Consider the following 24598-nt stretch of genomic DNA (forward strand, 5'->3'; position numbering starts at 1 on the left):
GGGCTAAGACCAAACTGAGGTCACTGTGCCCCAGGGTCTTCACTACTATCCTAGGCTACCTGTTCCTTATCTATAAAGGGAGCAGTGGAGAGAACTGATTTCAACTTTCTCTTCCAACTCTACCATGCTGTGGGTCTACGGGTAACTTTCCAAAGCTTCCCTGGGCCTGGAATCACCAAGCTGCCACCGGCCCACTGCTGGAACAAACGATTACTCACGATGTTTAAGATGCCATGAGTGATCACTGTCCCCCAACCACCAGAGGCTGCTTCAAAACATACATAGATTCTGGATACATACATCCATTTAATAAGAAGTTTTGAAAAGCATTTAGCTTTTAAAGGTTTATCCTCTTCTAAAATAATTATGTGATGTTAATTCTGAGAAACAATGGTAAACATTCTGTTTGGGTTTTTCTTTAAACTTGTTAAAGGCTTGTTTCTTTAACCTAGAACCACATATACTGTCATATGCATGTGTGCTGTCACTTCAGTTGTGTCCGACTCTTCGCAACCCTGTGGACTGCAGCCCACCAGATTCATCTGTCCATGCGATTCTCCAGGCAAGAACACTGCAGAGGTTGCTAAGCCCCTCTCTAGGGGATCTTCCCCACTCAGGGATCGAACCTGTGCCTCTTGTGGCTTCTGCATTGCAGGTGGATTCTTTACTGCTGAGCCACCAGGGAAGCCCACACACTGTCAGAGTTAAATAACAAGAATTGCTCAACAATCCGTAAGCCTTGAAGTAATACTTTAGTTTAGTCTTTCTTTACCTTTTCATGAGTACCTGACAAATATTTCTAACCTGGCTGAAACATATACTATTTTTTTAATAAAGAAAACTGAAGTGCTATATACTTCAATGTATTTGATTCAAAATGTTTCCCCTAATTAACATTATGATGCATGCAGTGAATATGCAATTACATTTAATTCAGTATAATTAAGTATGTGATATATTTAAAATAGTGATTCTTCTAATTGATCTATAGGACAAATTTAGCTCTTCTATAGATAATTTAAATCAGTCTTACAGAAAGATTTTAAAAAATGTTCTATCTTGTGAGATCTTTGCCAGTTCACTCATACCAGCTCTCTTCCCTCCTTAACTAAATTAACAGAGACAATTTAATATTAAGTTTATTCACAATAATGTTTTAGACAAATTTTATGGACATGTAATAATGTTTTTCAGGGGGATACATATTTCAAAATAGAAAGTTCTTCTTTGTCTAAGCCTTTTAACAGAGTTGGCTAAAACTCAACTGCTTTAATTTTAGGAACTCCACTTCGTTTGTTTCCCTAAATTTCATTCATGTGCTCTCTTAAATTTGCTGCGTTGGACTGGGAGGTGGGTGGAATTGAGAGCTGACCACAGGCAAAGGCACAGAGCTTTGAACTTACAGTGTTTGCTTATGCTTCCTTCACACATAGTTCAGCTTCTCTCAGTCTGTTAGACGTCTGAGACATCAACAAGCCGGGATTCTCTGAAAAATGCTGAAGAGTCAGCCCTCTGGCAGAGCAGGCCCTTCCTGTTGGGGTCTTTAATGCAATGCCAAACTATTAGAATCTGCCTGCAATGCAAGAGACCTGAGTTCAATTCCTGGGTCAGGAAGATCCTCTGGAGAAGGGAATGGCAACCCACTCCAGTATTCTTACCTGGAGAACTCCATGGACACAGAACCTGGTAGGCTACAGTCCATGGGGTTGCAAAGAACAGACACAACGGAGCAACTAACACTTTCACTTTCAGGCTATTAGGGTGCTGTGGTCAAACCCTAAGAATGTGACTTCATTGTTTTGTGCTAAGCAGGGGGATGCCTGATGTTGGGCTCAGTCACGATTTAAAAGAAAGAAGCTTCCTTAGTGGTTTTGCTGCCACGAACTTCTGATGAAGTGATCCTGCCTCATGACTTCAATAACCTTAAAATTCAGTTGGAGTTCTAGCAGAGGAGCAAATGAGTGAGCAGTTAAAGAAAGGTTGACCATCTCTAGGAAGGAATAAAGGGCAGCTTCGGACAGTCATGAACATAGTATAACCAGACATCTGGCCAGCCAGCTCAACTCTGGTGATTCATGAGGTAATGGAGCTGTCTCGTGGTGTTGACATAACTTTACACACCCAGGCGCATTCTCTGTTCTGAGGACCAGCCCCGTCTCTGCAACTGCCTTAAGGCCAAGTTTGAATGTACCATTGATGACATGGAAACTCATCATTTTTTTTTCCAAACTGATTCCCATTCCAGCTTCCTATTTCTATACGGCATCACAGTCACTCTCTCCCTAAGCCTGAGGTCTTAGTCATCTTTAACTCTTCCTCTTCCTTTATTGTTTATATCTACCTATCTACTCATATTTTTTCTACTGAATTAAAGGAAAGTTCATACTAAGACTCCTACAATCCGATTTCCTTGATTCCATAATCTCCTTCCTCAAGTCCACTTCTTAGTCATGCCCAGTGGCAATCACACAAGCCAAGTGGAGAAGAGCATGGGTTCAGGAATGACCCTGCCTTCATTGTCTGTGTGAACTAGGGGGGATACTTAGATCTTGAAACCTCAGTTCTTCACTTGAAAAACAGAAAAACACATACCTAATAGAATTGTTTCAAGGTTTAAATGAAATGACTCTAGTGTCAGCAATATATTAAGTGGTCACTTCCTTCATTCACACAGTCATTCGAAAACATTTATTGAGGTCTGTGGCAGGGTGAATAGAGTTCCGCCAAAAGTCATATATCCACCTGGAACATCAAAATGTGACCTTATTTGGAAATAGGTTCTGTCCAGTTAATTAGTTAAGAATCTTGAGATGAAACACTCCTGGATTTAGTGTGAGTCCTAAGTCCAATGTCTGGTGTCTTCCCAAGAAAAGGAGAAGACACAAAGAGACACACAGGGAAGATGGCCATGTGAACACAAAGTCAGTGACTGGAGTTCTGCTGCTGCACCCTAAGGAATGGCCGGCAACCCCAGAACTGTAGGAGTTGTGCAAGGAAGAGTTTTCCCCTAGAACCTTTAGAGGGGGCATGACCATGACTTCTGGACTCCAGAACTCCATGAGAATAAATTTCTGCTGTTTTAAGCCACCAACTTTGTGGTCATTTGTTGTGGCAGTTCTAGGAAACTAATACAAAACCAAGCCATGATATTGTCCTGGATATTGGAGGATATAAAAGCAAACAAAGAAGGCCTAAGTCTATGCTCTTGTGCTTAAGAACATAAATAGTTGTCATTATCACTGTTGTTGTTGGTTGGTCTACTGAGTCTTCATCGTGCCTAGAAGAAGAAGTTCAAAATTCTAATTATTTAGGTTAAGAAGCTTGTAAAATGGAAACACTCATACCTATTTAGTAGAATTATCTATATATAGTAAGGTAAGACTTATTATCTATCCACTATTATTTTTCATTATTCTTAAAGCGGGGCTTGGCACCCGTTTTATGTAAAGGGTAAGGGAGCAAAAGCGGCTTTCCTAGTGGCTCAGACTAAAGAATCTGCCTGCAGTGCAAGAGACCAGGGTTCAATCCCTGGGTTAGGAAGATCCCCTGGAGATGAGAATGGCTAACCACTTCAGTATTCTTGCCTGGAGAATTCCATGGACAGAGGAGTCTGGTGGGCTATGGTCTATGGGGTCACAAAGAGTTAGACACGACTAACACTTTCTTTTTTCAGAGAGCAAAAATCTTGGCTTTTGAGTGCCATTGGGTCCCTGTAGCATATTCTAGTTTAGTCTATTTTTTTTAACCTTTTAAAAATGTAAAAACCTTTGTTAACTTGCTGGGTGCAAAAAAACAGGTCACAGTTTGACAACCCTAGCAAATGTTTCCAAGGTCCAGCCTGTTCCCTCAATATCACTTGAAGGCAGTGTACACGAAGGGAAACAAGAGGTAGGCACATTTTTTTTTGTACTTTACATTACAGCTAATTAATAATATAAGGTACAAAAATTACTGTTGATAGCTAAGTTCTGAAAACATTCGTATAGGTAGTAAATGCTGTAAGATTAGATAAGGATGAGATCAGAGTGGGCTTAAACAGCTCATGGCAGAGGGCAAAGTAGAGCCTGGCCGTGATAGAAGTTGAATTAGTGAAGAGGGAAGAGAGAAATACTTGGAGCAGAATATATTTTATGTGTATGTGTATATGGATTTATATATATATATATATATATGTGTGTGTACAAATGCATTTATAAATAAATGAAATAAGTATACATATTTATTTTCCTCTTGAGACACTGTCAGGATTCAAAAGATGATTCAAGTTTACAATGATAGGGGCTTTGGAATTTTGAATGTTAAAATGTTTGCTTCTTTATCATCATTTCCTAAGGTGATTCAGATCTGAAACAGATCAAATCCATGTGGTTTTGGTTAGCAGCCTTCATAGTGCCTTTCTATCACCTTCATGAGTGACAGAGTGATTCATAAAAAAAAGTTGTTCCAAGGGAGGCAGATTTTAATGCTTAGTGCACAGAGGTTTTCTGCTTTTATTAACAGAAAAAATTCAATGTATACTTACTCAGAGAAGTATAAGAGATATTCAAAGACAGAACAGCAGTTACCCTGCATTAACCAATAAAACAGAAGTAGTTCCTCCTGAAGAATAAAAGTGCCATGGTCTGTTTATGTGTCTAGCAGTGTCATGCTCAATAGAAACAGGCTGATGAGTGTCTTCGAGGAGGGCCAGGAGAGGTGAAAGATGGATGAAACCAGAGTCCTTCAATTATGCCCCCAAATGTTGTTTAAACCCAGAACTGTATTCTAGCCTGCTGTCTCTGTCATTACCTCTTATAACTCATTTCTATCTTATCACTGTGCAGTGAGGCTCTTCACTCCTCTTTTCCACTTGTTCCTGCCTAAAATCTGTGGGCCACTTTTCTCACTGGCCAAGGTCCTTGAGATCCTCACAAAACTCTCTTCTACGACTGCAGCTACATCAAGGCCAAACTCAAGAAAGTTTCTCTCTGCACCAAGCATGTACTTAAGTGCCTATGAAAGAGTGCCACTGTGGAGTCTAATCCTGTGGCCATTGTAAAGGAGGTACTGAAAAAGATTTTCATGTTCAAACTTCTTTTCCTTAGCCTGTACTTTCAACTTGAAATCACAGATTGGTGATCAGTGGTGAAAAATCTATGAAGTCCAAAAGCAAACTTCATGGAAGGATGCTTCTACTGGTACCACTGCTTGAGCAATAACCACCAGAAGGGTTTGCAATAAGGTCCCTCATAAAGACCATGTCACCCACACAAAGGAGATGCTCTGTTGATAGGCTTGAGAAAGCTTTAAGGAGCTCAGAGGTTACACGGTCTTTCTTTTATTTTTAAATGGCTTTAATTATGTTTTCCCAATTTTGGTTAAGTACAAAGTTCTGGAATTTCTGTCTATTCATCGTCCTTATCTTCATCTTTTCTTATTTTTCTCCTTTTGTTCTTTGATTCATCTTCATCTTAAACTGGTAGATGGAGGGTGTGTGCATGTGAATATGAGTGTGTGTGTATGTGTGTGTGTGTGAGTGTAAGGAAAGGGCATAGGTAATGGTGAATGGAACTTTCCAGAATTTCTTCAGTGCTCTTTAATTCTTGGAAAGTTCCCAGTTTTATCAATTAGTTTTCACGGATTTGGGGGAGAGAAAGAAAGCTGTTTTATCTACAGATAAGATTATTTTTGCTAATCAGCATTCCATTACATTATTTGAAATATGAGGTTTTGTCACAACTAATTATTATTTTGATAAATATATACTTTGTTCAAGCTGTTTTGGTAAGTACTGAAGGTATGGAAGTAAAAGCTATAGTCCATATCTTCAAGGGGCTATGAGGGACCAGCGAACATATTACTATGAAATATGATTCAAGATATACTAGAAATAAGCAAAGAGTGCTACTGGCGCATACAGGAAAGGCAACTTATCTGCAATGAGGGATTGGGGAAAAGTTAGAGGAGGTTTTCTAGGGAAGGAAATGCCTTAATAGAGTTGTAAAACACAGGGAGAAAATGTTAACCTGACAAAATGAGTGTCAAAGGGAAACTGAGGTAGGTGAAATAATATGAGTTAAGTCAGGGTTCTGAGAGAGACTGATGAATTCTGGAAACTACAAGTATGATAAGTTGACACATATCCAATAAGGGGTTAATAATGCAAAAAATGCATACAACTCAAAAGCAAAACAAAATATAACTTAAAAACAGGCAAAGAATCTGAATAGATATTTAAAAAAAAACATATAAATGGCCAACAGGCACATGAAAAGTTGCTCAATACCATTAATCATCAGGGAAATGCAAATTAAAACCACAATGAGATATCACCTCATACACATCAGGATGGCGATTATTAAAAAGACAAGAGATAGCAAATACTTATTAGAATGTGAAGGAAAGGGGATTCTTGGACACCTTTGGTGGAAATATAAACTGCTATGGTAAACAGTATGAAGGTTCCTCAAGAAATTAAAAACAGAACTATCACATGAGCCCACTTTTGAGTATATATCCAAAGGAAACAAAACCATTATCTCTAAGAGATACTTGTGCTTCCATGTTCATTGCAGAACAAGTCACAAAAGCCAAGAAATGGAAACAACCTAAATGGCCATCAATGGATGAATAGAACAAGATGTGTGTGTGTATATACACACACACACACAAATGGAATATTATTCAATCCTAAAAAAAAGAAGGAACTCCTGTCATTTGTGACAATATGTATGAACCTGGAGGGTACTATGCTAAATGGAATAAATCAGACAAGGAAAAACAAGTATTTCATTGGATCATTTATATGTGGAATTTTATTTTTAAAAGTTGTATTCATAGAAACAGAGAATAGAAAAGTGGTTGCCAGAGCCTAGGGTGGTGGGGGAATAGAGAAAGTTTGGTAAAAGCATACAAACTTTCAGTGAAAAGATAAATAAGGTCTGGGATCTAATGCATAACATGGATGCAGTTGATAACACAGTAATGTAAAATTGAAATTTGCTAAAAGAGTAGAAAAAAGGAAAATGTAAGAATGAGAGAAAATAGAAAGTTAAGAGTAGGGCAGAGTGGCAGTGGTATGCTTGAGGCATCTTGTACCAACTTACAGAAACAATTGTGAATATTTCTTCTTAATTTTTATTCAGTGACTTGAAATTGGCTTGCTGCAGGTATTTACACAACCCAACTTGATAAAAGATCACAAATCAGGGACTTCTACTCCGCCTGTGGGTGTGTTAGTTGCTCAGTTGTGTCCAACTCTTTGAGACTCCATGGACTGTAGCCCACCAGGCTCCACTGTCCATGGAATTTTCCAGGCAAGAATACTGGAGTGGGTAGGCATTCCCTTCTCCAGAGGATCTTTCTGACCCAAGGATCGAACCTGGGTCTCTTGCACTGTAGGTGATTCTTTACTGCTGAGCCACCGGGAAAGCCTGGCCCAGAGTTAAACATTTGCCAGACCACCACTGAGTGTGAAGGAAGACCAGGAAATAGCCAGGATCAAGGTAAGAAACCCCTTGAATACCATACTGGAGAGTGTGGACTTCACACTGAAACCATTGGGGAACCCTCAAATTACTTTTAAGGGATGCAGTTACATACATGGGTTGGCTTTCAAGAAAGATTACTTACTCCAGGAGCAGTCTGGGACCATTCAGACTACTTGGGGACGAAGATGGAGCCAGGGAGATCTAGTCTTATCTTATTGGTATCATTTTCAACAGATGAATAAAAACAAAACCTGTACAGAATGACAGTATACAATTTTCTGTTTCTGCTTGGGGTATACACAGAAGGAGAGAAGAAGTAAAGATTTTCAAAGTTCATATTTACTATGACCAGGTTTTCTTCTGGAGAAAGCGCAGAAGAAACAGACTTAATTAGCTCATGCTAATGAAGACGGTTTAGATAGGTGAAATAATTTCTTTGGAAATATTATTTCTTGATTAAATAGGTGTTGTTAGTTGCACTGAAACCAGCAGCTGCTTATGGTACTTAAGAAGGTCTTAAATAAGGTTAGTGCACTGAACGAGAATGTCAACATGGGTTAATGAGTGACAGAGGCTGTGTAAACTATTACTTAATCCCAACTGAGAGTTTCCTGAGCCATCAGGGACTGAGCTGAGGTTGATAGACGAGAATAAGGTTAGAAGGAAACAGAACATTAAACAAACAATAGTTCAGTTAAACTTGTGATTCACCTGGAATTTAGAAAGCTGTGCTAGTAGCAAAAAAAGGTAACATGAAGCTATGTCAACATTGTTATTAAAATAATTGTCCAGTAACTCACTGGATCAGAGATTTTATTACATATTGGCAGAGAAAATAGAAAAATTGACTGTTTCTTAACCAGTTCTTGAATACCCAGTTTATAGAGCATTAAATAAGGCACCAGGAGCCCTAACAGCTGGCTTTAAGGGCCCAGAGAGTACAGGGAGAACTTTAATATCCAAAGCTCACACAAATACTAAATTAATATTTACTTATGAAAATTTAGGTGTTTACTTTTCAAATCTTTAATAATCCTTCTTTTTTCATGAGTTCATCTTCATTCAGCTGGCTTGTTATTTTATCACTAGTGTGATAAGATACTCAATATCATAGCTCACACCATGGCTACCCTAGATCCTATAATTTGGAGTTGTTGTTTTTTTTTTAATATACAATTTTCTTTTGTTAGGTATGATAAAGTCCTGGTGTATATTTTCCCAGGATCTGTAACTCTCTCATAAAAGATGAACTTCAAATTTTCAACACTGAAGTAACTATGCTTTCCTGTGTAGAATCCACTAAAAACAAATGGACATAGGACAGGAGGCCTGCAGTCAATTACTGTAGCACTAAACCACATACCCAGGATCATAAAAAGCACTGTTTGCCTAAAAATCTGAAACTGCTATTTATGTTTTCATAACTGTTTGATTCTAAAAAAGTATCTAGATGATACCATAACTGTCAAAATTTACCATATCATTTTTAAAAGTAGGCACATATTTTAGTCCTTCCACTTTGTACATGTCAAAACCCTGAACTTTGACATTTCAATATTAATTACAAGTAGTACTTACTATTGTTAAACCACCACTTAAATACTATTCATCATTCTGCAAACACTGACTAGTATCCCTATTAGTCGGTCAGTAACAGAATTGATCTTGTGCTTTGTCCATTTCTACTTGGAATTAATACTTTTCCTCTGACTCTTCTGAAATGAGAGTGAGTTTAGTTGAGAGTATAAAACACTGTGTATTTTTTCCCCACATCAGCTCTAAATAAATCCAATGTAACTGGTGTTTTTTTCAAGTTAGAAATATTTCTCAATTATTCTTACTAATATATTTACTGATTCTTGTTTACCATGATGTTGGAGCCACAGATAAATTTATATTTGATGAATCATCAGGAATATTATATTATAAATTCTTCTTTATTAATTTAATTCAGTTCCTTTAGTACCAGGATCACCTAACTTGACCTCACATTCACCTCTGTTACTGCACTGTAGAATATTTCAGTGTCTTAGACCTTCTCAGATTAGTGAAAACATGAAGAAAAATAATTTCACATCCCTAATCTTTTCTGAGGTTTTGTATAAACCATATTCACAAGGTACTCTTATAAACAATCTCTTACATTCAAAATTCTGGTCACTTTACTGGAAAATAAACAGTCCTCGGCCTGTAATTACAGCCTTCAGGAAGGGGCAAGCCAGTGACCTCTCTGACTTGTAGGTACAGGAATAAGCCCTAAAGAATAAATGCCTCCTATTCCCTCATCTTTTCCCTTGGCAAACTCTACTTCATTCAGGGCCAAACAAATGCGAACAAAATGAACAGTGCAAAAGTGAGAATTTCTCTCTACTCTTCATAGAAATTTTTTCACCTGCATTGCAAGTATTTGCGACTTGCAGAGATGACAAAAACAATGCTTCTTGTGATCCAGTCACAAAAATGTATTTGTTGATTTTATCAGGACTTTTATCCAAACACTGTAGCAAATCAGATGGTCTCTCTTTACTGTGCAAATATACATACATATTTTTTGGAAGACAAATTTTTTGTCAAAATTAACACTATTGTCTATGATCTGCAAAGCACATCCTTAGGTACAAAAAAGCATGACAAAGTGCCTAAAGCAAACTTATTTAGATATTTGCAGAATTAAATATATACAGATAAACATGACTATCATGAAAGAAAAAGGCAATATGTGTCTGCAGCCAGAGATGCATTAGCACTACAGCACATGCCCATGTACATGCTCATGTACACTCAGCAGGTGCCCACGACATCTCATGAGTCCTTGGGAACACTTGTCTCTCTCTTGGCCCTCAAGGCCACATTATTCTCATGAGAAGGAAATGGTGTAAAATGGATGTAGTTGTGTAGAGGACGGTCCACAGATGCAGAAAGACAATGAGGCTCAGCATCACATTCCTTTCAATTCCATCAACTTTACAACTTTGACAGGCTCAAAAGAGCTTATTTTGTGTATTTTCATAATTATATGACTCTTTTTTTTGTCATAGGGCTTACTGGTAACAAGACAATCCCATCTGTCCCTAAGAAACATGGGTTTTTCTGATGAGTAGGGTCCTAAGTGTTGGCCACAGAAGAAAGAAGAGGGGGAGAAGAAAGAAACAGCTTTGACAGATATAAGACATTTCTGTTTTCAAAGAAGAAGTGATAGGCTAAGAGAGGCAGTGAAAATGAATGCTATCTAAATTATGTCCTTAGCTTCTAGAAATCCATACATTATCTTCTTCATAATAAGAATTATTAATACTTGGCAAAAAGTGACAATTTCTTAGAAACCAAACAAAAGACAAAGTTTGGAAACACTGACAACTTTTTTTAAAAAAGAGAAAGTGTTTAAAACGTTAAATTCTCCAGCACAGTTTTACTTCTTGTGATAGATTTTTCTACGTTTAAAGTAATAAGCACTTACCGTCAGAACCCATTTTAAAAAGCCACAGCATGTAGTTAAGACCATAAACTTATGGTATAGGTAATGGCTATCAGTTTGTTAAAAACTGGCTATGTACTTGACCATGCAATAAAGACATAATTGCTTTTTCTAAAATTTTGAGCTTGATGTAAGTTAACTTTTAGGTTCATGAAAAAGTTAACTTTCGCCTCTTCCAGGTGGCCTTTTGTGACTGTACTACCCAATTTAGATCTTCCTCTTTATTTTCATTCACAGATGCTTGTTTCCCTTACACTGTATTTCATAAATTATCATGATGTATTTGTTTGCTGGTATAACATGGAAGAACTGTACAAAAAAGATCTTCACAATCCAGATAGTCATGATGATGTGATCACTAATCTAGAACCAGACATCTTGGAATGTGAAGTCAAGTGGGCCTTAGAAAGCATCACTACAAACAAAGCTAGTGGAGGTGATGGAATTCCAATTGAGCTGATTCAAATCCTGAAAGATGATGCTATGAAAGTGCTGCACTCAACATGCCAGCAAATTTGGAAAACTCAGCAGTGGCCACAGGACTGGAAAAGGTCAGTTTTCATGCCAATCCCAAAGAAAGGCAATGCCAAAGAATGCTCAAACTACCGCACAGTTGCACTCATCTCACATGCTAGTAAAGTAATGCTCAAAATTCTCCAAGCCAGGCTTCAGCAATATGTGAACCGTGAACTCCCTGATGTTCAAGCTGGTTTTAGAAAAGGCAGAGGAACCAGAGATCAAATTGCCAACATCCGCTGGATCATGGAAAAAGCAAGAGAGTTCCAGAAAAACATCTATTTCTGCTTTCTTGACTATGCCAAAGCCTTTGACTGTGTGGATCACAATAAACTGTGGAAAATTCTGAAAGAGATGGGAATACCAGACCGCCTGATCTGCCTCTTGAGAAATCTGTATGCAGGTCAGGAAGCAACAGTTAGAAATGGACATGGAACAACAGACTGGTTCCAAATAGGAAAAGGAGTACGTCAAGGCTGTATACTGTCATCCTGCTCATTTAACTTCTATGCAGAGTACATCATGAGAAACACTGGACTGGAAGAAACACAAGCTGGGATCAAGATTGCCAGGAGAAATATCGATAACCTCAGATATGCGGATGACACCACCCTTATGGCAGAAAGTGAAGAGGAGCTAAAAAGCCTCTTGATGAAAGTGAAAGAGGAGAGCGAAAAAGTTGGCCTAAAGCTCAACATTCAGAAAACGAAGATCATGGCATCCAGTCCCATCACTTCATGGCAAATAGATGGGGAAACAGTGGAAACAGTGTCAGACTTTATTTTTTTGGGCTCCAGAATCACTGCAGATGGTGACTGCAGCCATGAAATTAAAAGATGCTTATTCCTTGGAAGAAAAGTTATGACCAACCTAGACAGCATATTCAAAAGCAGAGACATTACTTTGCCAACTAAGGTCCGTCTAGTCAAGGCTATGGTTTTTCCTGTGGTCATGTATGGATGTGAGAGTTGGACTGCGAAGAAGGCTGAGTGCCAAAGAATTGATGCTTTTGAACTGTGGTACTGGAGAAGACTCTTGAGAGTCCCTTGGACTGCAAGGAGATCCAACCAGTCCATTCTGAAAGAGATCAGCCCTGGGATTTCTTTTGGAAGGAATGATGCTAAAGCTGAATCTCCAGTACTTTGGCCACCTCATGAGAAGAGTTGACTCATTGGAAAAGACTCTGATGCTGGGAGGGATTGGGGGTAGGAAGAGAAGGGGACGACCAAGGATTAGATGGCTGGATGGCATCACGGACTCGATGGACGTGAGTCTGAGTGAACTCGGGGAGATGGTGATGAACAGGGAGGCCTGGCGTGCTGCGATTCATGGGGTCGCGAAGAGTCGGACATGACTGAGCGACTGAACTGAACTGATGACTGTTTATTGTCATCTCCTCTCCCAGCAGGTTTGCTTCATAAAGGCAAGAACCAGGCCTCTATCACTCATTATTTTAAGACCAGTAGGGTTAGACAGTCAGAGAAGGGAATCGCAACCCACTTCAGTACTGTTGCCTGGAAAATCCCATGGACAAAGGAGCCTGGTAGGCTGCAGTCCATGGGGTCGCTAAGAGTCGGGCACGACTGAGCGACTTCACTTTGACTTTTCACTTTAATCCATTGGAGCAGGAAATGGCAACCCACTCCAGTGTTCTTGCCTGGAGAATTCCAGGGACGGCGGAGCCTGGTGGGCTGCCGTCTATGAGGTTGCAGAGTTGGACACGACTGGAGTGACTTAGCAGTAGCAGCAGCAGGGTTAGACAGTCAGTAAATTTCTGTTGATTTTTTTAATTGAATCTTAGTTGTATGAATAAGTCCTTTCCTCTGTCTCTTGATGAAAACAAAGATTACAAGCTTTTGGCAGTTTTATGCATTAAATGAAATGGTTAGGCTTCTACTACTTGGTTTAAACTAATAAAATGAACGAACAAGCATGTAATGTAATTAGCTTAAAATAAATGGAAAATGTTGCACATTTTATTGCCAAGATAATTTTTAGAGATATTCATTTTTACTATTGACTGCCACTGCATTAGTGCTTTTAATCTGCTTAGTGCTTTAGCACTAAATACTATTGATTCACTCAGAGCTAACATACCAATTTAATCTTCGTATTTTTCCCTTTTCCTTGGGTAGCATTTTACCTATAGTTTAGTTTGTAGACTAGTTGCTAGAGGCAAGTGTTAAATGGATTTTAAATTTAAAATGTCATCAGAAAATTTAGTATCATACAGATTTACATTTTCTGGTACATGATTCAAATTCTAGCAAATCATGAGAAAGCCATATATTTTGAGATGAAAACTCAGCAACTTTAATTTTTGTAGTATCAGTTCTAGAAGAGAATGCTTTACAAATCAAAACTGACCTCAATTCATACCTTTACCTACAGCATCGTTTGAAATATCACCATTTTAATGTTCTTTGATTGATGAACATTTTGGTGATTTATTCAAATCAAACAACTTAAGTCAGACTTTAGTCTTAATTATTTTTTTGTTTTATAGTTAGATACTGTTCATAAAACACCTCCATTACTGAACATCAAGAATAGTTAAAACAAGCCTTATTCTATATTAGCATGCATTTATAATATATTTTTCTGTTCTCTTGTTGAGAAACAAGAGAGTATCAGATATTTTTGCAGTATACACACTTCATCTGCCCTACCTTAGCCTAGGTCTAGGGTGAAGTGCAGGAAGCCTCTTTTCCAAGGCTTTTACTTAGCAAGTCATTCATATGCAAATGAACCATTTTAGTTAGAGAACAAATATATAATGAGCAGACTGGAATGTATCCAGGATCCTAGAATCATTTAGCACATTCACTATTATATTTTTTAAAAAATAAAAGGAGTTTTAATGATATCAAGAGTAGCTGAGCACTTGGTTTCATTTCCCTGATAAATGAGCCCTTTACAGCCCCCTCTGGACATTGGAGATGTGACTTACAGCACATATCTGGGCACTGAGTCATCCTGAACTCTGGGTGCCCACTGACTCAGTATCTGTGCCAATCTATGAATAAGCAACGGCAGAAATTCCTGGTGGGTCTTCTATCCAATTTCTGACAGCTCCTCATTTTTCTTATTAGAGGAGATAATAATGCAGGATGGAATGCCATCAATAAGATAGAAGTCTGAAGGAAGAATGTAATATTCAAAATTTGATAACATTACTTGGAATAAAAAATCTATGATTACTCAAGGAGGTAATAAGAATGTGAAGTCTCACATGCTTTCAGAAGTCTCTAATCATGTGGTGGTATGGCAATAATGTATGTACCAGAGCTGTAGCTTCAGAATTTTATTATCACTTCAACTTTTCAAAAACCATAGGATTTATTTTTTTGCCCAAACTCCTTATTGTTTGCTCAATTAATTTAATGAAGCGAATCTCCATGTAGAAATCAACTACTTAAATAAAAGATCACACAACTTGCTTCAAAGGACATTGAGAAAAATGAAGAATTAATTTATAACGCATGTCGCACAGTTAATGCATAAATACCCATGTACAGGTGGGAAACATTATGAATCACATTCTGAATTGATATAATTCACAGGTTAAACCTATTTATAGTTTTGGTGATCATCTCAGCGTTAACTGTGTTTCTTTGTTTAACTTATTTCAAACGTCATGTCTTTGTTTTTTCATTCTTTCCTAGGGTGTACCTGTGAATAAACTACAAAATGGTTTAAAGAAGGGTTATCAGGAGGATGAGAAAAAAAGCAAACATCTTTAACGGCTCACTCTGTAACATGTTTTCTGATACCCCAATGGTGTGCCCTGTGATCTCAGACAGCGTTACAAAATTCTGGAAAGAAAATAATTTTAAATTCCTCTTAATAAAATAATACAATGTAGTACATTTTATGAGACAGACAACATGGAAAATTCAACTAAGTTAGGGAGCAGCAACTCCCTGAGCCTGGGAGACAATAGAGAAGAGTTTACAGAAGGAAAGGAATCGAGTGTAAAATTAATGAATTACTACTTTGATTTTTTTTTTAAGTAGATTGAATCCTTAGATGTGAAGGATTTTCTTTTTTGCAAGATTTTGCTTTGGTAATCTATTACGTTTGGCATATGGCCAACATGTTTAGTGTGTTTAGAATGAAGAATCCTCAATAGCATTTTTCATATAGGATAATATTCTCCCATTTTGAAGCACAGGAAGTAAAAAAACCCTGAAATCTGACTTCACATTTTTCATCCCTAATACGAAATGTGTTCTCTTGAGAGTGCTAGACTGTTTAAATAAGCATGCCAAACCAGTATAATTATATGGATGTTACTTGTAACACTGACTCCACATTTCCAGTTCAAATGGTGTGGTATGGGAGATTATAGATATACGGCCTATAAAGAGTTATAAATCTTTGTTTATTTTATTAAATATTATGAGACATGCCCTGAGGATGACAGATCAATAATGGTCCCTGTGGTTTCCTGATGGAAGGCTGCAATTATTTTCTTCCATTACAACTTAAATGTAACCCAATTTTACTCATCTATCATCTTTATAATAGTAATAAAGAAACATCACTGTATGTTTATTTTTATGCCTATTTCTATTACCCCTTGTTTGCATCTTGTTTTGATTTTGTTTTCACTCAAAACTGTTCTAATCATTTTGCTTTCTTCCTTTGATGGCTCTGAGTGGTGACCCTTTAACTTTGGCACTCTGAAACGGAGATGGAAAATTACTACTTTAAGTTTCCTTTATTTTGGGAAGCAGTTGGCTACTCTTTGAGTATAAATGATGTTTAAAAACAAGGAAGCTTGGTACAAAAAACCTTGAGGTTGACTTTTTCTAAAACTTCATTATCTGCAAATTCTTCAATATATAACTTAAGCATAACATAAGCATTGTATTTTATAGTGCCATAGGTAGTTAGAATTAAAGTCAGGGAAAGGAGCACCTTATACCTTCTAGATTGACTATAGAGCACAATTCTGATTCAGCTGTCCTTCTCGTCACCCTCCAAACCACCACCACTCTCATATCTCCTTTTTGCCTTTTGAAACTATTAAGTATTCAGGAGGACTTATACAAATTAAACATTATGGAGGTGGTCACTCTTAACAGTCAGTCAGGGAAGTAAAAGACCCCTGCGAGCAATAGAACCAGAATGTGCCTCTTCCAGAAAACAATCCAGTAATTTGAATTTGACTTTCTTTACACAAATACCCCTTACAATGAGAGCTATTATTTATTAGGTACCAAGGACAAAGTTAGAGCCTCTTATAAACATTGTTGCACTTGTCCACACCATAGTCCTGCATGGAGGAAAATGGGTTCATTGGATTTAAATAATGCTCTCAGGACAGACTGGAGAAGGCAATGGTAACCCACTCTAGTACTCTTGCCTGGAAAATCCCATGGATGGAGGAGCCTGGTGGGCTGCAGTCCATGGGGTCGCTGAGGGTCGGACACGACTGAGCCAACTTCACTTTCACTTTTCACTTTCCATTGGAGAAGGAAATGGCAACTCACTCCAGTGTTCTTGCACGTGGGCTGCTGTCTATGGGGTCACACAGAGTCGGACACAACTGAAGCAACTTAGCAGCAGTAGCAGCTCAGGACAGGCAGATAGAAAATCATGGGGCATGAGACTGTGCTCCCTCCCAACTAGCTAAATTTATGATTATCTTATGTGCCAGGTACTTTATATTTATTATCCCATGTTTTTACAGAAAGCGTAAGAAGTAGGTATTGCTATCTGCATGTTACAAATGAGGAGACTGAGGCTATAAGAATTAGGTAATGTGGAAGAAGTTACACTGGTGGTACATAGGAGACCAGGGCTTCCAACCAGGTGACTCTGACACCAAATTGCATGCTTTTCCCCTTTAAGTGATCAATCACTGGTCATTAAGATGACCAAGATATTGGTAAAAATATTTGCTACAAGTCTATTTATGTTCTTTCAAATGCTTATATGTAAAATAAAACTTTGATATTGGGATTGCAAGAGAAAGTATAATGTCATAACTATTTTTTAGATAGGTGAGAGATATTTCAAAGACCTCTTTTTCATTTCAACTTTGATTAAAAATCTTTCAAAACGCATAATTCCAATTCTGTTAGTAAGTATACTGTAATTTGAGGACAAAAAATTCCTTTATTCAATATTGATTATTTGGAAGAAATTAGGCCAATGTATACTGATTCTAGTTTTTTTCCTGGAATAACTGTCATGTTACTAAATCTCTTATATGACACTGTTGGATATCCAATCAATGTGCTTAAAGTGAATTTTTAATACTTTATCACAAAATAGAACATGAAGGTTTTTTTAATGCCCAAATTTGGGGATTTTCCAAGTCTCTAGATTATGTGGCATTTTCTGTTATTTTATGTTGAATAACAATGTACTGTTTAGGGAACACACATTAACCTAAAACAACTTCAATCAATACTAATTTAGAATGCTTACAGAGGTTGAATGATGAATGCGTAAAAAGGGCAGTGAAGACTTTTAAGACCAAAGATTTAATTATTTGTGGATGTAGAATCTCATATTTCTAAAAGGTAGAAATCACTGTGAACAAACCCTTTAGCAGTCACTTTCAAAAGCAACAAAGAAAATGGTTACACTATAAAGATAAAGAACAACTAATAGTCAACACTAATAGTACATGAATGGATATCTGTGGCGTGGGATAAGTTTCCAGAAACAGCATCATATGGGGAATCAATGAGTTTTGAAGTATAAATAACTAAGAGGAGAAGATGACCTGCTCTGGAAACTATCAGATAACTCGAAAGAGGGTTTTAGTGATGTCATTAATATGAGAAGATATATATGAAAGTTTGCACATATACTTTTATAAAATATGAGAGTGGAAAAAGCAACATCATACATGATCTAAAGTAAGCAAGTCAGGTCTGATGCTACTGCTGGACCCTTAAAATCTAAAAGACCCTTTCCTGGTGCTCTGTCTGATCCTGTGATAGAGATACATTTTGTACAGGGCGGACGCTCAAGGAGGGCCAGAAAACCCCTGCTGCTGCAAACATGCTCCCGAAGCCTCTATGGAAAGTTAGCACTGCAGCTTTCTTTGTCCACAGAGCACACAATGGTTCCTCTATAAAGATCTGATTGATTAGACATGTTAATAACAAAACTATAATATATGTATCTATTTACTAAATGTTATGCCAAAATAAAAACTCAGTTCCAGGAAATTGTTGGGTCACCTGATATCTCTGCCAAGTAAATTTGCCAAGACAAAATGGAGTAGTTGTGTTGCTTAGAGTCTTTCCAAACTAATTTGATCCTGTAAATCATTTGGTTTTGTGTGAGTAATGGCTCTAGGTGCCTTTATTTTAAGATGAAGCTGGGAAATGTCTGTATCCTGGTTATTGGAACAACCTGAGGTCTTTCTGTGGCGGGTATATGAAAACTGAGAATGTGGGTAGTTTCACTCTTGGAAGAATTCTGACCTTCAGTAACCAGAAAAGATAAACAAGCAAATAAATGAAGAGATTTGAAGGTATTTGTCTTTATGGAATTTGGCTAGTATTAAAGTTGGCTTCCCTTGTAAGAAGACTATGTTGGCAAGTTTCATCTTGTTTCCCACAAGAATTTTTGCGATGGGAGTGATAATAGTTTCAGGTGTGGTTGGTGCATTTTGGGCATTTTTCCTGGGTGATAAAACTGACCTGAATTTCATTGGGTAATCCTGCCTTTTTGTTCCTCTTGGAACACTAAAAATGTCAAAGGGGTAGGATAAAGTTCAGCTGTGTTTTGAGAATTTCTAGAATTGATAAATACTTTTATATCTGGGGTTTGAAATGTACAAAATAAAGCAAACAGATAAGATATCAATATATCCTTGTAAGGTAAAGTCTCTTTAGTTTTCAACAAATTCACACAACAAGATTTAAATAACGAAGTCATGTACTTTAGAGGCCCTGCAGGAATTTCCAATTGACTCATTTCTAAACTTGTGTTTCTGAAGCAGTTTATTGGATGCAGGAAAAGTGTTTTCTCTGAAATGCTATTAATATTACACTTTTGTTTCCTAATTCCCAGGTTTCTGAAAGTTTTTTTGTTTCCTTTCATTCTTTTGCATTTTCTAGTAAGGAAAAGGGGTAGCCTCATGAGCAATCCCATTGCTTCTCACAGATTTTGCAACACATATTAAAATGTATTCAGGGAGAAATAAGTCTTAGTTGGAATTTATATGTATGTATATTATGTATATTCATAGACTTTGGAGAGGGAAGGAAGTAAGTTATGGCTTTAGTTCACTGAAAGATGGATTCATTTTCTCTGAAGCATTTTTCTAACTTTATAAATAAACTACATAGATTTTCCATCTGGAGAAGTATCCTAGACATTTCAGCAAAAGTAAAACAAACGTTTCTGAATTCATATGTCCTTGGTACCCATCTGCAAATTATATACTTTCTTTTATCAAGGACATGTGTAATGTTCTTCCTGCTTGCAATTATAACCTTTACCACTTAGACTGAAAATTGTTAGAGTAAGGGAGATGTACATTTTCAAAGTCAGGAGTCTTTAGAAAAGCTATACCATTTGTTCAGCCAGTTATGATCACTAGTGGTCCTTACATTAGGAGGCAATAGCAATTCTGTAATGCTCAAATCTGGGTCCCCACCAAGAAAGCGCAAGGCCACAATGGACTCCCAATTTGGTGTTCTTCCTCTCAATTTGATGCTAGCGCTAAATGATCTGATGACCAGCAGGAAAAATCCTCTGGGTATAGCTGGTAGCCTTTACTATATTTAAATCAAAGCAACAAAGAATTTCCCTAACAGTTCCTGTGAAAATACCATTTCATGTTATATAAACATTCATCAATCAAAATATTTATATCTATAGACATCAAATGTCAACCAGGTGAAAAGCGCCAAATCAGAACTTGGTAGATACATGCCGATTCAAGTAGGACTTCATGCATTGAAGCCAAGATCCAAAGGAGGAATCTGAGAGCGAAAATTTCCTCTATAGTTTTCTAATTAATAATGTTTAATATATCAACATTCTAGAAGAGTTTTTTGGTTGTTTTTAGTTGTTTCTTTAAGTAGAGCCAAGAATATAGATAATTCATACATCAGTGAGCGAATGGGACCTCATTAAAAAAAAAAAGCCTTTAACACCTACAATTAAGCATCTTGTTCTAAATGTTGTAAAGGCTGCATGGCATTTCAATAATTGTGCTTTACAGAACTGCTGTTGTGCTAACTTTATGTACATCTGACCAGAACTACTAAAGCTTACGTGATAAGTGAAGTTAATAATCAGAAAAATGTTGGCAAACATGCAAACCCAAATTGTAAAAATATTTTATATTTTCTTTAAGCTATCACATTAACTTCTTCTCAAGTTATGATTCTATCTTTAAATGAAGATTCAATTTCTAAATTTTCTTGGAAAGAATTTCCAAACATTTGGATAAATACAATTTACCAAGCACCAAAAAGCCCTTGATATTCTCTTTTAGGCTGGTACCTATTCTGACATGTACCTCATAATTTGCAAGTAGGGAAGCTGTGTGACTTACCCTATTGAAGCAGTGTTCATGGTTGGGGCCATAAAAGTGCTGGAGACATCTCACATTGTTTTTGTTGACGATCTTGTTGAAGAACTCATTGACATATTTGACAGGGAATGCACAGACAGCAGAGCGATTCATTGGTTCTGAGGAATCTGGCTTGCTTTGTGCAAACACCCCGTACAAAATGTCATCATTCAGGTTGGCACCTATTTGCCTAGCAAGCTGAGCCCCAGGCTTACTGACATATGCAGCTTGGAGAATATTAAACACTTCCTGCTTTGTGGATCTCTTTCTTCTCTTTTCTGTCAGAATACACTCCAGAGGCATTTCCATGTATGAATGCAATCCAGAGTCTGCGGAACAAAACCTGATTATCCTTGTGTGAAAAGTCTGAGCATCTAGAGTTTCCCGTTGGACTGTCAAAAAGTAAATAAAATGGTTGCTTTCAAAGGCGTGGACATACTTAATGGGGTAGGAATCTTGAAGCTCAGGTAGAACATCAATATAGGATTGGTCTGTCAAAAACTTAAAACCATCTTGCGTTTCCTTTAGCCTTCTCACCGATATCGAGTGCAATGAATGATCTGGAAAGTAAGAAGAATTTATGGTATTGCCCACGAAGAAGTTGATGAATCGCTCCTTCTCAGACAGTAGGACTTTGGTTCCCAGGGCACTCACCACACAGTCAGGACACTGGTTGGTCTCTTCGTCTTCCTGAGGAGAATACATGCAGTGGACTTCCGACTCTATGTCTGCAGTATTGTTGGGTGGCAGGACGTGCCGCTGGCAGGTCCCTCTGTGGACACTGCCACAGCTAATGAGTTGATCATCATAGTACGTGTCAACAAGCAGAGCCATGTTGATGTTATCTTTCCAAACACCACCTGATAAATTGGCTTTGTGGCTGCAGTCCTGACATGGGAAACAATCTGGGTGTTCCAGCACAGGCCCAGTCTTGTACTCAGCAACCTTCTGAAGGTCTTTGTCATTTAAAACGTAAATGTAGTTAATGGCACCGAGGTAAATGTGATGTTTGTGCAAAACAACATTCCGGATGGATGTTTCTGCAGTGAAGTTAGGAAGCTGATATTGCATGTTCACATTCATCCTGGACTTTACTAGTGCCTCTTTACACTCCCCATTGCTCTTCTGCACGAAGGTAAACAGAAGCACAAGAATGCCAGGTGCGAGCACAGCAGGGGCCTTCATGGTGAGAATTTTATCTGCCAAAAGACGTTCAAGGCGAGAGCAGTTTAGCTGTCATTAGAAACAAAGAAGAAGAATCTGAGAGAACTATACCAGTTAGACTATTAGAAACAAATCTTCCTAACTGGAATTTTTACATTGAGTGAAAACAAAAAACTCTAGTTGGCTTCACATAAAGATGCATTGTGCAGTTAGACATGACTTTACATAGTTTTAATTTTAGAACTCAAGCCACAAACAAGTAATTTTAGAGAACCATTATAAGATGCAAACAATGTTCTGTATTAAGAATGATACAACAATTAAGTTAGACTCATTCAGCAGTGAAGTCAGAAAAATAGCACATTTCTTTCTTAACTCCTTGCTGGTTGTTTCATGTGGTTTAATATCTGTGGTTAATGACTAGGGTGATATTTAAACTTTCTCAGTTAGTCAAGTAAAGGAACTGTGGTTCAGATTCATTTACTCTACAAATCACAGCAGGCATTGTTTCCTTGGGAGCATGTAGAATTACTAAGCTAAATTTAGCTTCCTTTTGGAAGAAAACAATCATAAATTCTAGACGCAGTATGATCACATGCTGTTTATAGGATTTTGTGTGCAGAGAAAAGGTATGGTTATAATTTGGCTATAATCAACCTATTGTTTTGGATAGACAAATGCTTAACTTAATGTAAGATCACTGGGAATGTAAAAACAGCAAGCTAAAAATGTATAAAATATAATCTTTAAGACTAAAGTGCTGGAATTATTGCTCAGGGAAAAACAACATATTGTTCATTACAAAGTCAAAAGCTATTTAGTTGAAAGAACGTTATTTTAACATGGCATTTTATGTGCATGGACAGTATTTCTACTAGGAAGCATGAGTGGACTTGTTATCCAGGTTTTAAAAACTGAAGGTGCACATTGTGAGTTCTACTTATAATAGTTACAGGCAGGTTTGGAAAAGAGAGGCCTTAGAAGAAACAGAAACCAAATGGCTACTACTTCCCCTTCATTTTAAAGAATGTGTAATTCTGACAGGACAAAAGAGTCTCTAAAAACATACTGGGCATTGTAATTATGCCAAAGACTAACTCAAAGTCCACAGAGACACAACAGAATTCACTGTGCATGGCTCTGTGCTTGCAGCTTGGGAAATGGGACATGGCACTTACCCTTCAGTGAACTTACACTGAAGCTGAGATATGATACACATATGCAAATTACTACAGTACATGCTATTATGATTTTCTGTATAGCGAAAACCAGAAGCTAAAAGCATCAAGAGAGGAAAGTATGGCCTGTACTTGGGATTACTATGATCATGAGAAATATGGACAAGTCCAGTACGTTTGAGATCCAGAAGAAAAGGACAATGCCTGTTTGGCTCATCACTCCATCTCATCGGCTTCATATAGAGCCTAAAATGAAGAAGGTGTTCAATAAATATACGTTGAATAAATGAGTGAATAAAAATTAAACAATAAGTTCAAAGTCACAGAACAGATAAGTGTAGTAGCCAGAACCTGAATTCAAATCTTATTGATTCCAAAATCAAAGATCATTTTATCCTACCAAATTGACAAATGGCAACCCACTCCAGTATTCTTGCCTGGAAAATCCCATGGATGGAAGAGCCTGGTAGGCTACAGTCCATGGGATTGCAGAGTCGGACACGACTGAGCGACTTCACCTTCACCTCACAGGCATTACTTAGGAGATAATAGAAAGTCACTGAAGGATTCTGAGGTAGAGAGTCATATGAGCAAGGTTTTACTCAAGGAAGATTGGTCTGGAGGCAAAGTGACTTAGAGCAGGTAGAACCTGGCAACGAGAAGACCAGATGACAGGTATTATAGCCCACAACATAAAAAGGGCCAGAAGACGGTGGCCCCAAAAATACAAAGGAAGGGATGAGTGAGTGTAGGAAAGACACACACTTATTTGTAGGTCTCTTTTCCTTCTAACATTTGTTGGGTATTTACTAAAGGCCAGACACTGTGGTAGATGCTGGGAATACAGAACATGGTGCCTTCCCTGGGAACCACACAGTCACTTGGCAGAGGCACAGGGTTGACACAAATTATGGCAGTCTGTAAGAAGGGCAAACAATCATACTGGAAATGATGCTCGAGTTGAGTCTTGAAGGACAACGAGGAATGGGAATTTCTAGTGGGAGAGCCATTTGCGCAAAGATACAGTGGCAAGAGAGAGTATGTGACATAATCAGAAATACAAGTAGTTGAACCTAGAGAAGTGGGGAAAACAAAAAGGGCAAATGAGGGAGATAAAAGTACTTGATCAACATTCCAAGGGAGCAAAACGAGGCATTTCCAAGAGCCCTGAAATGTAAGAGAAGACTCTCTTTCTGAGACAGCAGGAGAGGATGAGATGTCAGATATAGATATAGGGACA

The 24598-nt window shown here is 37.7% G+C and overlaps 1 protein-coding gene across 11 annotated transcripts in view; it reads right to left on the reverse strand.

The window, feature by feature from the left end:
* MET (MET proto-oncogene, receptor tyrosine kinase) overlaps window positions 1-24598 on the reverse strand; it is a 116892-nt gene that overhangs the window by 64955 nt on the left and 27339 nt on the right. For 4 of the 11 annotated variants that reach the window (XM_042248298.2, XM_060414393.1, XM_060414389.1 and 1 more), the window contains exon 2: window positions 20999-22215. The exons of 1 other annotated variant lie outside the window; for it this stretch is intronic. In XM_042248298.2, coding sequence (XP_042104232.1) covers window positions 20999-22201 — 1203 coding nt within the window. In that variant the 5' untranslated portion in view covers window positions 22202-22215. Of the gene's footprint in view, window positions 1-20998; window positions 22250-23533; window positions 23605-24598 lie in introns of all 11 variants that reach the window. 6 more of the 11 variants (XM_060414391.1, XM_027968356.3, XM_060414392.1 and 3 more) reach the window with 2 other exon arrangements.

Source organism: Ovis aries, chromosome 4, assembly GCF_016772045.2.
Source record: "Ovis aries strain OAR_USU_Benz2616 breed Rambouillet chromosome 4, ARS-UI_Ramb_v3.0, whole genome shotgun sequence".
Taxonomy (NCBI): domain Eukaryota; kingdom Metazoa; phylum Chordata; class Mammalia; order Artiodactyla; family Bovidae; genus Ovis; species Ovis aries.